Source organism: Notolabrus celidotus, chromosome 16, assembly GCF_009762535.1.
Source record: "Notolabrus celidotus isolate fNotCel1 chromosome 16, fNotCel1.pri, whole genome shotgun sequence".
Lineage (NCBI taxonomy): Eukaryota > Metazoa > Chordata > Actinopteri > Labriformes > Labridae > Notolabrus > Notolabrus celidotus.
Window position 1 is genome coordinate 7,717,819 of NC_048287.1, and position 16,705 is coordinate 7,734,523.

Here is a 16,705-nt window from a genome sequence, read left to right on the forward strand (position 1 = left end):
TTGTGTTTTTAACTTTCACTATGAGAATGTTTTGGTGAGGACCGGTTTTGAATCAGTCACGATCATATGGTCGCAAGTCAGCGGCGCTCGTGCATGTGAGCGGTGGGGCGTCGTTTTGAAGGAGCTCTGAGGGAGGAGGGGAGGGGTTAGACGGAGTCCTGAGGAAATGCTACATTCAAATTCATGCTAGTTTTCCGAGACTAACAACCCTAGCTTTAAGGCTGACTTATACTTCTGCGTCAAATCGACTGCGTAGCCTAACCCGTGGTTCAGCGTAGCTCCCGTACCTACACAGAGGCCTATGCACGTAGCTGTCGTGCACCTCCTCCAAAATGTAACTACGCGTAGAATCAACGCGGACCACAAGCCCTGTGATTGCCCCTACATTTATAGCACTTCCAGGATACTGGACATCGGCCGCACATCGGCACATCTCCTCCTCTCTATTCTTCATTTAATCATGTCTGTATGATAAACAGCAACATGTATCAGCTGTAGATTAACATTCCACGTTCTGAATCGCTGTGGAAAAGTAAACAGAGATCGTAGCGGGGCCGGAAACAGGCAACCGGCTATCAGAGAGACCACACTGCCCTCAAGCGTTTGTTGAAGAATTGCTGTGCAACACGGACACATCGACGCACAAGTAAGTAGTGGTGCTCATGTCCACGTCAGCCCCTGCTGCGTAGGGTCAACGCAGAAGTATACACAGCCTTTAGACCCCACATTTGACCGCCTCGATATGAAAACCCACTGGTACTAACTAGCTATTTTGACAATGTTTAATTGATTAAATGCAAGCATCTATCTTCAGCACAATACCAAATTGCTTCATTAGCCAACAAGAGTCTTGTGTTTACATTTTACAGAGTTTTCCGAATTTAGAGATAATAGGCAAGACATCAAAACATTTCCAGCTGATGCTTTTCTTGGGGTTCAGGTTTCGTTGCCGATGTTTTAAACTATATGTATCATAATAATCAACCAAATGTAGGGTTACAGTGACCCAATGAGGTAAAGGTAGTTATGTATTTCCACTCATAGGTCTAGCTGTAGCCATTAGAGATTATTTGCTGGGTGATGGCCATGGAAATCAAACTCCAAATCTTGTTTACCTTTTAGTCATTAGCACCCAAATTATGTCAAACAGGGCCCAGCTTTAAAATTAATAAACCAAACCTTTACAGAAGGTGGAACTGCAAATCGTTGTTAAGAAGCAGATGACAACTTCAACCCCCTCCCTACAGTGGTGGGGATTCCTGGTTTAGTTAATTTCATTATGTAATCTAATAAAAACAAAACAATGTGCATGATAAAAAAGGAATTCATTATTTTCCAAACCTACCCGTTAATGATTAAACATAGCCTGAGTGAACTGAAACCCTGGGAGATGGAGCACTTTGCTGTAAATTTCAGGGATAGCATCGTATGTAAGGTGACAAAAAAAATAGCTGAGCTCCTGAATTAAACCTCAAATAGCACAATAGATCCGTCCACTTTGAGCACGAGTACACAGAAACTCCAAACTTATGGCTCGAATTAAGTTCCATATTTCACTGCCCGGGAAAAAAAGGAAGCACTATTCATGTCCTTGGAGAGCAAGATAGGAAGTGGCCTCAAGTGCTGCCACTGCAAACCACTTAGTCTCCCCTGTGTGTCTTTTCAGAGAGATTAGACGTGTCTCAGAGGAGGAAAATATCAGCCGACCAAACGAACAAGATAAATTTAAGACCTGCTCCTAATATCTCGGGTCTGCCTATGGAGAATTGGTGATTAGGACAGTTCCCACCCTCTATCACTGTGTGTGTGTGTGTGTGTCTGTCTGTGTGTCTGTGTGTGTGTGTGTGTGTGTGTGTGTGCATATCATATGACTGAGATAATCTGACAAGTCCTGCTCAAAGGTGCTTGCTGCTTTGAGGCTAAACTCTGATACAGTTCAGCCAATCACAATCATGTTAGACAGTGACAGACACATGTTTGAGTGTTGGTTTGTGTGATTAAAGGCAGATGTCAACATGTTGGCTGATTATGTAACCAAATGTTCCTTATCTCCAGTGCTCCACATTACAGTGTTATTTCATCAGTAAACTGGTAAACGTGTCCAAACTTCCTCAATGAATTAAATGTGCCGTTTAAATAAATTACCATACATTAAAGGACTTTACGTCACAGGAGGCAACTCAATGATAATAAAATAAGTGTCACATTTTGGATCACATGGATTATTCTGATTCAAGGTGCAGCTTAAAGGGAAACAGAAACCAACAGTAAATGATGCTGTTAATCTGTGATAACTGATTTCAACGTCAGGACAAATAAACCCTAACCTTTAACGCCATTGAGCATCAGATACAGGTAAAAAAAAAGTCCAAAATAACTGTACTGGAAACACTAAAGGTGATTGGATAACTCCCTATAGCGGTGAAGCACCATGCAACACCACAAAACAAGGGCTGCAAAGTCAGAAATCTATGACAAAAGCCAGTCAACGAACTTAACCTTCGATAATGAATCAGTTATGTCTTTGCAAACATCTTTCATGCTGAGCAGACTTATTGTTTTCTGAAGCTGAGATGCTAAAGAGGTGAGACATCTTGCATCCTTACAATCTCTGCTCCTCTGAAGAGAGATGTGCAAGCCAAACCGTGACTGCTAAGTGAGATACACCAAATATATCAATATAGTGGCAGCCAATCAGCACCAGAGCATCCTTAGGTTTCTAAGGTCTGGGAGCATTTCATCCTCAGAGCAGATGTTTAAGTTAGGCTATGTCTCTGCTCATTCTTTTAAAATCAGTGGAGAGGAGTGTCCCTGATGTTTTGTTGAGCATTCAGGTTCTTATGTTTCTTCGTGCCACTGTCAATCAAACATGAAGTGAGAAGTTTGGGTGAAAACAAAAAAGTATGGTACTTAACTACACGTCCTGAACAAATGTTGGCATGGGAAAGTAGACAAATATGATTATCTGTATTGGTATTTTTTTTGGTGCTTGAGTTATATAATATTTTGACTGACACGTGGCATGGATGATTCATTTAGACAACAAGGCTTCCCCAACTTTTCAGCCCACGACCCCCAAAATATAGGTGCCAAGGACCTGCGACCCCCACTGTCCCTCATGGTGATTTAATGTGGCTTCATTTAGTTGGTCTGAAGAAAAATAGCCTACCTATGTGAGCATGTGGCTGTGTTTCCTGTGCCATTATGAATGAACCTACTGCTACTGATGCTTTTGATAATTGACTGTTCACTAATCTTAAACTTAGGAGTCATCTGGCAACAAGAAAGGCAGAAAACTCTTTTTCTTATTTAACATTTTCTATTTTCAAGGTTTTATTTAAAATTCAGCGACTATTTTTGTCTATATTTTTTGCTGTAATGGGTAAAATGTACTATTTTGAAATAACTTTAAAAAAAAAACATTCTGAAAGACATCTCACGACCCCCTTCACTTTAGGAACCCCTGATTTAGAGAACAGGGGACTGTATTAAATGGTTAAAAAAGGGCATGATATGTCACCTTTAACAAGCGCCTATGAAGAGGGGTCTGTTTTGTATAACATCTTCTTTCCCCAGCTTCAGTCTTTCTAAGAGAAGCTCTCTGTTTTCTCTGGGTTGATTCAGCCGAGCCAGTAGCCACTGCAAACTAGATACCTAACTAACTAGAGAACACGTGTAGCGCAGCACACCACAACACAACCCTTTGAACAACCCTCTGTATCAGTTCAAGTCACCAGTTGTTTCATTATTAACGTCAGCATTAATGAAGTCTGTTAAAATTAAATTCACTTCGTACTGAGTGTCACAAGCTGCCCTGAACCTTTGGAGGATGTGGACTCTGTTGTTTAATACAAACATGTTCTGCCAGTATTAAAGGAAGCAGTTCATCTCAGCCTCTGTCTTTCTTTCTTTGTTGCTTTTCAATCAGTCCAAATCAGAGGAAATAAATTAATAAATGAAGTGATTGAAAATCAGTGGTGTCACATTGATCCACTCTGCATGGTCAGCTGTGACTATGGATGTCTGAGAGAAGTCCAATCCCCGGGAGATGACTCAGGCATTGATCTTGTTTCCAAGCAGTCAGACTCACTCAGCTGATGAAGCTGAAACAAGAAGTTTATTCCCTCCTCAGACTCTGTTTCTCTCTTCCTGATGGGATAATACAACAACATGAACTGCATGTGTTGTGTTGCCTTGCCTTGTCTGAAGATGTGTTTTGCTTTCAGAGAAAAAAAACTTCCAGAAAGAAAACCAGCCTTTGAATGAAATAGGCCAACAGCTGGTTACTGGGTAAGTGAGTGTGAGAGCGAGGGTCTGAGGACTAATGCTGTCTGAAAGCTTACTGGGAAGTCAGAGTGGACAGAACAGTACAATCACCTCTGAGTTGTTGCGAAGGGGAATGATCTACAATCTCTGCTTTATTGTATTTAACTTACCCATTTAGACCCCACTAAGATCCTAAAATTAAATATTTTATAAGGTGCTTCAGAAAAGGCTGAATCATGAGAACAATATTTGTGGAAAAGCATCACAAAATCACATAGTGTTATGTTCTGGTCTGTTCTAAGTTTCCTTTAAGTGATTTTTTGGTGATTCTTGTTTCTGTTGAGGTTAATTTAATTTCTAGTGTCTTTATTTCATGTGTTGATTTCCCCTTGTGTTATACGTTTTCCTTTTTTGTATACCCTCATGTCTGTGTATAGTCTAGTGCTTCCTGTTTTATTTTGTAGAATAGTCTATCTGTGTGTTAAGTTTACATTTACTTCCTGTTATTTCCCTCCTTTTTGATTGTCCTCCTCCTTTTGGTTTTCTGATACCATGACAGAAAAGTGTCCTTCACTCCCAAAAGTTTCTTTGGACATAAAAATCTGTCTTCATACATCTATATCTCAGCTAAAGAACAGGAAGCTTCACCTTTTCCAAAGATTGTCAAGCTGTGTATTAAAGAAGGGCGATACACTTAAGAAACCCTCCACAGGAGAGCAGGAAAGAAGACAGAAGTCAAAGTAGACTGTTTAGGGCATTAACAGTAGCCAACTGTAGAATCCTGAAAATAAATCACACTGGTGCAGAAGACCCAGTCTGTTTTTGGGAGGCCTCACAGCAGGAAAAAGGTTGAAACTACATTCCTACATGAAGACTTCTATTGTGTCCAGCAATGTATCATTTTTATGCAGATGTGTAGCTCTTTCTCTTTGCTCTTGCTCTTAAGATACACTACCAGTCAAAAGTTTTAGAACACCCCAATTTTTTCCACTTTTTTTATTTAAATTCAAACAGTTCAAGTCCATTGAATTGCTTAAAATTGTACAAGGGTAAGTGGTGAACTGCCAAAAGTAAAAAAAAAAAAAAAAGGTAAGATCACCCAAAACTGAAAAAATAATGTACATTTCAGAATTATATGAAAAGGCCTTTTTCAGGGAACAAGAAATTGGTTGCTGTTCTGCAGCAATTGAGGTTAGTCAAGCCTTGAAAGTTGGTGCTACCAATTCTTACGGGTGTCCCAACTTCTTGATTACTTACAACCCCCTCTGTCTGCATAAAAGTAGTGTTGGAACACACTGTGGTACCATACCCTGGAAAGCAATATTTGAACAGTCTTGTACTCCAGAAAGTAATGTGTTGCTTAATAATTGGCCAGAGAAAGGTGCCAAAGGTACCTACTTCGATGAGTCAAAAGTTTAGACTACATTTTGGTTTATGAATTGATTCCATGATTTATTTTTTAAATTAAATTGTTTATTTGTGCAATGTTTTCATTTCAGAGCACAATAAGACATTGAACTGTATCATTTTCAATAAAAAACTTGAAAAATTGGGGTGTTCTAAAACTTTTGACCGGTATTGTATTTGTGCACAGCCTATAGTGGCATAGATAGTTGTGAGGTATGGGCGGACCTACCTACTGACTAAAACCTGATGAGGGAGAAAAGGCCAGCCTGATCCACCGTGCTACATATCCAACATACTCTATGCTTTTAAAGTGGTCGCTGCTTCTTTGAGCGCCATCTTCAGAGTAAAACACTGCAACACAGTGAAACACCTCGCTCTGCATCTTATACTGCTACATTAGTTGTATAGGACAAAAAATGTATTAGAACTGCTCTCACACATTTTAACAGTCCCTATTTTCATGCTGACAGCAAACAGTGCTGTTGTATTTGGAATTATTTAAGTGTGTGTTTTATAAGGGTGTACTTTGGCACACCTTGCGTAGTGCCTGGTATATCATTGGAGCCTTTAAAATATAGTTCTTCTTGTAACACTGTGTCCTCCATGTGTCCACATAGTGTGAGGTGCAGCTGACAGTGGCATTACATGAACTTAAAACCCGTCTGGCATAATTGAGCGTCTGCCTCAGGCTTTGTGCCGGTGTTTCTGTGATGCAGCATGTTTACATTTCATAGTCATGTAGGCTGGACATACACAATCCTATTACAGCCAACGGGTGTATATGCTTTCTTCTTCTCCTGTTATTAAATGTGGTTTATAAACCGTTTTCAAATTTGCACAAGCTCTTAAAATATTCACAGATTAATAACTATCTCAATATTCGAAAAAGGAGGTTTAAATGCTTCACAGCTACAAAAGATATGAACCAGGCTCCAGAGTGGACACAGGTCCACTTTGGCTCTGGTCTTCATGAATAAAAAAAATATAATAACATTTGAAACCTCACCCTCCCAATCTTATTCTTATTCCTCATTATTCGTTCTGGCCTAACTTTCGCTTACCTTCATGCACCGTCACCCCACAGTTGTCACACTGGATGATCTCGTCTGCATCCTCGCTGTTGTCTCCCAGACAAACGCAGCAGATGAGGATGTGCTGAGTGCTCCAGGTCTGGGACTTGTCCAGCAAGGCGTCCTGGGAAATCAGGGAACAGAGCTTCAGTAAAGCCATTTATCGGACGCCCCCTCCCCTTGATCCGGGTACAGATCCAGTAACTGGCAGTTAGTAAATCCAACAAACAATGCTCATGGACGCAGCGCTAAGTCGATTACAACAAAGGGAAAAAATCTCCTGGAATCACTCTGATAGCATCTAAACCCGTCATTGGATTATACGCCGACTTTGTGACTCGTATTGTTGTTTGGTTTCATGGGGTGCCAAACAGAGTAGACAAATGAACGAGACTCATCTGGATCGGGTTTTATAAATAAGAACATTTAAAGATTGCATTTGTTTTAAATCTGACTGTCTAAACAGAGCAGAAGTCCTCTTACAAAACCTCTGGACTAAGACAGTCCACGAGAAGGTTAAGAGCAAAACTATGACTGAAACCAGGAACTGTCTCATACCTTTCTGACCCGGTGTGTGTTTAATGGGGAGAGGTTAGATGCTACATTCAAATTCTGCTAGTTTTCCATGACTACCAACCCTAGCTTTAAAGTTCAAATTGGCACGTTCATTTCTTTAATCCTGTGCTTTTCATTTCCCTGTTGGCACAATCAGGAGTATGTACTATGTGTTAAACTGAATTAAAACATCACCAAAGTACCTCAAGGTTGAGCTACCGCCTTCGAGCTCTGCATACAGTGATGTCATCAGTCACAGTCTCTATTTGGCGTACGTATTTGTATTAGATCCAGATATAAGAGTATTTGAATTACCCTACAGAATTCATTCAAACTAGCTTCAATGGAAGATTTGATGACTTTAGTATGACTTTTGTTTTGCAGGATTTTGTTTGTTTGCTTTAGGAATGAGGCGCCATGACGTAATGCAGAGTGTGCTCATCCCTCTCTCTTGGTTTCTGGTCCTGGGAGTAGCTCTGCAGAAACACTCGTGCTCTTTGTTTCAGTAAAACGTGATAAATCAGACTTCAGGACTCTGAAACTCTGCCTCAGACTTTGTGAGATTTGTCTGTGTTTACCTCGTTGCCCTTTCCCTGCGACATGCTGTCATTAGTCAGCTCTTCATCAAAAGCGCTGCTGCTCTTCGTCTTCTTCTTGGGCTTCTTTAACTCTTTGTCACTATCACTGCTGCTGTTGTTGTCTTCGCCACCTTCTTCCTTGTCGTCGTTGTCATCGTCGTCGTCGTCATCATCATCGTCGTCATCGTCGTCATTATCATCATCGTCATCGTCATCGTCGCTTGCACTTCCCCCCTCCTCTTCCTCAGTGCCTCCTTTCTGAGAAGCTGCTTTCCCTTTCTTCTTCCCCGCTGTCGGCCTCCAGTCGTTGTCATCCTCGCTGTCGTAGTCATCCATCTCGTTCAGCTCTTCCATGGTGGTGAAGTCCAGCAGGGGGCGGTTCCTGCGGAAGTTCCACTTCTTGGGCTCGGTCTGAGACTCTTCAGCGTTGTTGTTGCCGGAGCCTGAGGTTGAGGTAGACTCGGCAGCAGCAGCTTCACCTGCAGATTCAGCAGCAGCAGATCCAGAAGCAGCATCAGGCTCCGGCTCGGACGCCTTCTTGTTCCTGCGTCGTCTCTTGGATGGCGTGACTGCAGGAGTGTCTTTGGTGGAGCTGTCAGAGGAAGGCTGCTGTTTGGTCTTCTCTTCATCCTCTGTCAGGTTGTCCTCAGCTGCCAAGTCTTTGGCCTCCTCTTCATCTACTACGTCTTCTGCAGAGCCGGCATTTTCAGATTCACTCTCTGAACCTGCAGCGCTGGCTTTAGACCCCTCCTCATCACTGCCGTTACCTGTGCCGTCTGATCCTGTCAGAAGATAGAGAAGAGTTAAAAGATGAAGTGACATGATTTTAAGAACAACCATGAAGCTGCTCCAGTGACAGGAGGGACTGTTTGAAGGCAGGTGTGTTTAGGGGAAATGAAGTCAGTGTGTCCCACTCTTAGATGATACCTGGGCGGGCCACTCAAGTTTATTTTCAGGTACTAGAATATATTCAATTACAAGGTCGCTTGATAAGCTAGTTAATGCAGGGTCAGCACAGTGTCAGACTAACGACTCTGCTTCGAGCTGGGAGGTTTTGAGTTTTCTTCAGTGTAGCTGTCGCTTGTTTCAGCTGTGTTTACATTCCGCTCCAAACGTCTTTAAGCCCCGCCTACCTCTCACCCTGCGACATGATTGGCTGTTCAATGCTGTCTTCTTTTTCTTCTTTTCTAATGTTGGGTGGCAACTAGCGTTTAAGACACATTAGCGCCCTCATCCCTTTCCAGTGGTTGGGGGGTGTAATCACAGGTTTATTTATAAATTATCGTTATCGAATTATCTCCCAGCCCTACCTGGAGAGCCAGAATAACCTTCCAATCCCTCTCTCAAAATCCAAGGTGGCTGCTTTTTCTGCAGCAGTTAAGCTATAACATGGCATGATTTATTTGCATGCTTGTCTTATTTGTGTCCCATGTCTTTAGTTGTAATCACAACTCAGTGCGATGTCAGATATCTTCGAAAATTTGCAGTTTTGAAAGTTCTGCATAACACCTTGTTATCAGCTGGTGTTTTTAAATATGGCTGACCTGGTCAGAGCAAACCCCACCTCTCCCATACCTTGCAATCTTGGTCTTAGAGTTGTACTACTGTAACACTGATGACTCTGTTGTGACTACATTTCAAGGTCTGAATACCTGAGAAAGAGTGATAAGTCAAGAGAATTGGAAACCACTGTTTTTCCATACATGCAGGAGGATTATGAATAAATAAATCTTCCATAGGCCTTCAACTAACCCTGCATTTGTGATTCTTCTCTATTCATGTTTAATTAGGATGTATAATGATATAAAGATAGACTGAGCTTACCTGTGGCATCTCCCACTTCAAAGTCACTGTCATCTGAGCTGTCATAATCCAAGGCATCTAACAGAGAGGCAGCAAGTGGCTTCACCTGCCGGCGCTTCAAACTGCGGTCCACTGAGAGAGGAGGAATAAATGAAAGAACTGAGAGTTAGCTGTGACGTCCACACCACAGAACTTTCAATCTGTAAAAAAAAAAAACCTACCTGAACAAAGCAGGTAATTAGAGAAATCTCTATGATCTATGTCACCTGTCATCAAAGTGCTGTCTTACAATGATTGCTCCCACTCAAACTCCTACAGATAGAGACTCAGTGCGTTACAATGATCATGATTATATCATACAGACTGTCCAAAAAAGATTAATCAAAGATTGTCAATCCTGTTTTACCTCAGAATGTAAATATACATTGAAATCTGGTGTGGTGTCCAAATTCAGACTTCTAGAAATAGACCTCAGTTGGCGGCTGCATCTATTGGTTGTTCCTTTAGATTTAAATCAGTTTAAATGGTTTTATAGTGTTTTTGTGGGGACTTGAAAGACAGTAGGGCTGTTCCTGGTGACCGAGTTCCAAGTCAATTAAACTGAAATGACAATACAAAGTAGTTGAGGAGTCAAAAGCTTGTGCATCAATTCAGGCCAGTGTGACTCACACATAGACACGATACCTGGGGGAGCCACAAACTGTCTGCAGCTGCTGTTATATTTACCAACTATCTTTATTTATTTTATATGTATACGACTACCACCCACAATCGAATGAGCCAGTTAAACACCTCTCCTTGATAGGGATGTTCCGATCAGCTTTTTTGGCCCCCGATCCTGATCTGATTTTTTAATATTGAATATTTGCCGATACCGAGTCCTGATCCGATACTTGTGTTTCCTTAGAGAGTTGAGTTGTACGCAGTTTTTCCTTTAACTAAAATAAGTAATTAAAAAAAAAACTATAATATATTTAATGTTTATTCGATTTAACTTAATCCAGCTAGCATTGTTGTAAAACTCATAATCTGCTTTACAAGCTCTGCTATATGAGACCAAGAAACTGGTGTACTCATTAGAGCACGCTTAAATCCAAGGCTGCCCTGAATGCACCTTTCACGAGACAGTGCGTGATTCACATCGGCAGCATCTGGCTGTGAGACGGAGAACGTAATTGTTGGGAGTGACTAGGGATGGGAATTTACCGTAATCCTTGTAATCGATTACTCGAATTTCCTAATGAACGATCACTCGAGTAATCGCAATTATTCTATTTTTTTTAACCATAAACAAAAACAGATAAATAAAAGTCCGTCGGACACGGAGCTACCGGACCAGAGTTGTAGTAAGTTCTGCTGCCTTTCCTTCAGACATCTTTTCCTCTCTCGTAGTTGTTGTTCTCTGTGATGGTAGCTCGTACTCCAGCTCAACTTACGCAATCAGCTCTTTGAAGCCTTCTCCTTCCACAAAACTTAATGGGAGCATATCTCCAGTTACCATTGTGGTTATTATCAGGCTGATCTTCTCCGCTCTGGTTTCATCACAACGACGTGTGATAACAGGGCGAGCAAAAGACGTGATGCGAGACTGCCTGTTATCTGTCTCCTCTGTTTTCTCCTTGTGCTTTAAGCGTATGTGGTTAAACATCAAACTAGTATTTCAATGTTATGTAAGTTTAACGCCACATATCTTGCACTGCTCATTAACTTCATCGTTTTTTCGAAGTACTTCCAGACATTACTTTTTTAATTGACATGTCTCAGGTGTCGCAGACGGTTCTGTGTTTGTTGTGTTTTCACTTTCGGTTGAAAAACGTGTTCCTAGAGAGTTGCCGTAGCTGCCGTAAAACAGTTGTTTTTGCTGAAATCTGGCTCGGTGTGTTCTAAAGCTGAAGCCGTGGCCGGAGAAGTCAAACGTTTATATCCCGTTAATTATTTTCCTACCTAGTATATTCATTAAGGCGAAAACAAAAAGCACATGGTCACACATGTAACGCTGTATGATTATCTTGCCAGGTGCGCGAATAACAAAATGCTATTCAAATAATGGGGTCAACGGCGAGTACTCGAGTAATCGTACCCATCCCTAGGAGTGACCGCGAGATTGAAACACGCCCGGTTGCATGCTGCTAGCTACAGAGGGGCGTTCCGGTATAGAGAACGGCAGATCGGTTGAGGTGATCAGCTCAAATGTCGATCACAGATCAATTAAGAAACGCCCAGATTTGCTCCGATATAATAGTTGAGATCAGGATCGGCACATCCCTAATATTTCATGTAGTTTAGTAAATGTCAGTGATTAAGGGAAGTATAGGAAGCTCTATTGAAAAAGAAAATAGATGCAGATAAAAAACATGAACGTGAACTAGTTCATTTTAGACTGAACTGATCTTTGATACATGTGCTGCTGCAGGGCTGTGCTCCGATGTTAATCTGCACTCTCTTAGATCTGGACTGTTACGAAACACTACCTACGAAACAACAAGCCTCAACTACACACAAATCACCTCATGTGAGAACATTATAACACGTGACACAGTTTAAAGTTGGCGTTTCTTGGGGCCCCCTCCTCTTACCTAACGACACCAGTGGTAAGAGGAGCAGCAGCAACACTCTGAAGTTCCACCAACAATCGCCATGCTCAATAATCAGACACTAAAACAAATCTGACACACCATCTGTGGATGTCTGTGGAGAACAGCTTCTGCTGGTGAACTCTAAGGATGTGCCACGTGTATGAGACGCACTGAAGCAATAGATCATGATAAGTAGTGGCGTGTGTCAGTAAGAATCAGTAGTGCCAGTGCTACAGCAGCAGCATACTAATAGTGGACATAACAGTCAGGATCAACAATGACAGAACATCAGCTACAAAATTGAATTCCTGTGTTCAGACGAGCCGGAGCATTCATCGCTTGTGTTACTCACACCTCTTTGACAGCAGGATCACTCGAATCAACTTGTCTTTTCCAGATTTGTCAGAAAAACGAGCAAAACCTCGAACCAAAGGTACACATGTCAATGAACTGGGTTTGATTCAACTTTTCTGCTGCTTCCAGTTACTCCAGCCTGACCAGTGCCAAGTCTGAAGACCTGCTAGTGAAGTTGGAAGCAGCACAAGTCTGAGCCAGGATGGACACGAATGACCAATTCAAGAGACTGTCCAAGCTGCGTCAGTCGGTACACTTTACTCCAGCATGATAAACCCATAGTAGACAGATTCTGATGAAATCAAATAACATGGTTAGGTCACAAAGATGCAGAAATGATTACATTGTGATGGCCTCTGATAAGCTCTTGGATAAGACACAGTCCCTCACAATTTTGATGCCCACGTAGAATTAGACGGTCACAACCACAAATTACATGTTGACCACACACATGCATATGTATCTGCATCTTTGTACGTGACTGGTCTACAACCACACCACTAAGAATGAGGGAGTCCCTGATCCATACAACCAGGTCTGAGCAAGCGGCAACCTCCAGTCTCAAAATATGAAGCTGTTTATAAACTGCAATTCATTAAGTGTCCGCTTGAGGCTGGCTGCAGAAACACCAGAAACCACATACACACTAATTCAAGAAAAAAGATCTTTACAACAGAAATAAACATGCCTTGTTCAAAAAACGGCTTCGGTCTGTACAGCTATTTTCTCTATTGTCACACACTGTGCGGGGGTGAATTTTTTTCTAACGCAACAGTTTATCTGTGGTAGAGAATGCAGGTTTTGTAGCTTTGCAGTCTGTCCTGCGTTTCCACACTACATGTCATCACCTTACCGGAGCTGTACAGCAAAGTTTGCGACAACATGTTTGTCCCATGTCACTGCTGAGCCTCATTGAACACTGTGACGGACTTTTCATGTCAGGCTATTTACACCACCTTTAAGTGGATTAAGTTTGATCTCAAGTAAAGTCTATTTTTTAAAATTCTAATACAGCACTGAGGGGATCTGTGCCTTATTTCTGAGACTAAACATTTAAGTTAAACTAAGCTATAACACCATTCTGAGTAGAATTTTGATTTATTTTGGTTTTATAACAATGCTATCAGGGCTAAGTTAAATAGCTGAAGACATATTTTCTTTAAGTCATTTATTTTAATTGTTTTATAAAAAATAATATGGTGTGCAGCTTTATATAGACAACTTAAAGTACCAGATTAGGACTCTATGGGCAGGTACTCAATGTGAAAATGGTATATTTGCATTAGTTTGTGTTTCTGGTTTGGCTCCTGGTCCCTTTTCGATGTTCAAAGACCCTACAACCAAAGTTTGTTTACATGTTAGCATAGTCACACAGACCACCGTGTCTGAATGAAGTACCATCAACAGACACGTAAAACACCATTTAAACACCATATTATTCTGATTCAGACCATCTGCTTCAGGTACACATCCTCTCAGTTTGATGCTGTAATGGGGACAAAGGTGAGCATCTGATGTGAGCACATTACGTTTGATGTTAGCAATCTGTTAGCAAACAAAGATCACTGTTAGCACATAGCTGCACATTTCGGCCTGTAACGTTTTCGTGCAGTAAGTAGCTACACTGAATCTCTGTCGCCTAAGATGTTCGATATAGTTATATGCGCTCACAAAACTTAACAACACGGTTCTATCTCATTCTCACACCCATCTCTGAGAAGCATCGCAGCAAGCTAGCTAACATAGGTAGCATTAGCTGTAGCATTTCACGTCAAGAGACGGTGTTGTGCATTCCGCTTCACTCAAACAACATAATTATAATTGCATGTAATGTATTGCATTTCGGTTTAATTATAGGGGAAGAAAGGTGCAGCGTTGATCGTGCATCAAAGACGCATTAGCCTCTGTAGCAGTACCGAGTCACAGAGCACAGCTGGGCTACTTTAGCCGGCTTGCTGCTAGCTAGCACATCTTGGAACCAGCACTTAACGTCGTTCAATCGACTCACAGGCAAAACAAACAGCACACATGTTGCAGAATGTCATCGGAAAAGGATAAAGTGTAATGCAGGACTCACTCTGTGTTTGGTTGTGACTACAGGGGACAGGACAGCTTTCCCTGTGGCAGCATGTTCTGTGGACAAAGCAGCAGTGACGTAGCGACGGCTGGATGTTGTTACCATGGGGATAGTTAACGTGGGGGACACAGGTCGGTCATGAAGACGGTCAGAAATAAACACAAACATTTCTCTTTATTCACTAAAACTGAGCTGATTATACTATTTATGTATTAAATAATATTTACAAAAAGAATTACTCCTTTCTATTTTCTTTACACACCATAAGGAAAGCCCCGAGAGGACATGCATATATTATATCCACTCAGTTTGTCCATAATAGGTCATATCCGTTACTTTCTTCTCGATTTGAGTTATTTCCCTCGTTTTGTGACATTAAGGCCATTACAAAATACCACTATAAATAGTTGTATCATTCACCTCTTTTTTTTCTCTGATATAAAACAGTGTTTTGTTTCCAAAAGTAGCGTCCATCATTAAAGCTCCTGTAAGGAGTTTTTACCCAATTATCAAACATAGGCTCCTTAAAGCTGGGGTTGGTAGTCAGATTTAGATACACTTTTTGTTATACTGGTTAAAATGATCTTCATGTCCCGATGGTAATCAATATATAATGTGTTCTTAAAAAATAGTGAAAAATGCTGCTATCTACAGCCGGAGTAAACCTGGGAAAACACCAACCAATCCCTGTCATCAGGAGCCCAATTACGAAACCAATCAAATCACATCCTTCCGTTCTGCCCGCCTCCTGTGCGTACATTTCATGTTTGTTTGTGTTTTTAACTTTCACTATGATAATGTTTTGGTGTTTTCTTACCGCTGAGTGAGACATGAGTTGACGTTGTGCAAAACACAAACGATGTGCTGAGGACCGGTTTTGAGTCAGTCACCATCATATGGTCAGGAATCAGCGCTATCAGGGCTATATTTGTGAGAAGCACATCAGGCTAAGCGCATTAACCCATTGATTGACTGATTTCCATTCTTGGGCTTATCTTTCCCATATTTGTTTCCATTTATTTTTGCAGGTTACCATATCCACTTCTAAACTGAACCCATCTTTGTCCAGCTACTTTGATGGGCATGTTTGTTGCTGTTCAGCAGCAAAGAAACATTGTTCAAATGCATAAAATTGCAGACTTGGTCTAGCAGATTGTCCTGAAAACGTTCTGCCATTGTTGTGCTGTTTGTGTTGATTGTTACATCTCCTCTGCCTATACTGCCCCCACCGTTCATTACATCTTGTGTTGGTATTGAATTTTGAGGATGTGCACAACCCCCGCACCAATCAGACGCAGGAAACACATGGCAGTCATCATGCACAAAGGTACACGTAGCTAAAAGCAAGTACAGTACATCTCTGGCCTTCATCACATGTCTTGGTGGTGCTCATCCCTCCAGTCGATGTCTGAGGCTTTTTAAAACAATGCAAATGGTCACCTGGTCACAAAAAACCTCCAAAAGATTCTTCAGTTTTTTTTGTGGGATCCATCTATAGATTTGATTACCTCTTTAGGATATAGTTTAAACTTCTTATCAAATACAGGTTCATAAATGTTTTGTAGCATGTTAGGGTGTTTGTGACCCTGCTTCATGTGTATGTTCATGCATCTGCACTGTTTTCGTGTTTTTGCGGTGTGTGATGAAGTTTATGCATTCATCATGTTACTTTCTGTTATATAGTTGCTTGTGAGAGCCTCAAATGCAATTGAACATATTCTAGATATGTCAGAGGTCCATGTAGAACCTGACTGACCTGGACTCATCCTTTATCGAAGGTTGTATTACCTTGAAGGTACGACTCACACATTAAAGGACACACTATTGTGAAGAAGCAATAAAAATGCTGATGTTAAGAAACATAAACAAGATACAACACATGAAGACATAATTAAACCTCCCAATACAACCCCACTTTATCACTGTAAGCACTCACAGATATGAATCACACAGGCTGTGAAATGAAAGATCACAGAGTATAATGAAAGACCGCACACACACACACACACACACACACAC

At 41.3% G+C, this 16,705-nt stretch overlaps 1 protein-coding gene across 5 annotated transcripts in view; it reads right to left on the reverse strand.

Moving 5' to 3' along the window:
* phf14 (PHD finger protein 14) overlaps nt 1–14,819 on the reverse strand; it is a 107,016-nt gene extending 92,197 nt beyond the window's left edge. For 4 of the 5 annotated variants that reach the window (XM_034704301.1, XM_034704302.1, XM_034704304.1 and 1 more), the window contains exons 1-4: nt 14,687–14,809; nt 9,701–9,811; nt 7,877–8,658; nt 6,735–6,867 (exon numbers count right to left, since the gene is read on the reverse strand). In XM_034704301.1, the coding sequence (XP_034560192.1) occupies nt 6,735–6,867; nt 7,877–8,658; nt 9,701–9,811; nt 14,687 (1,027 nt within the window). In that variant the 5' untranslated portion in view covers nt 14,688–14,809. Of the gene's footprint in view, nt 1–6,734; nt 6,868–7,876; nt 8,659–9,700; nt 9,812–14,686 lie in introns of all 5 variants that reach the window. The other variant, XM_034704305.1, reaches the window with a different exon arrangement.
* Between the last annotated feature and the right edge of the window lie 1,886 nt (nt 14,820–16,705).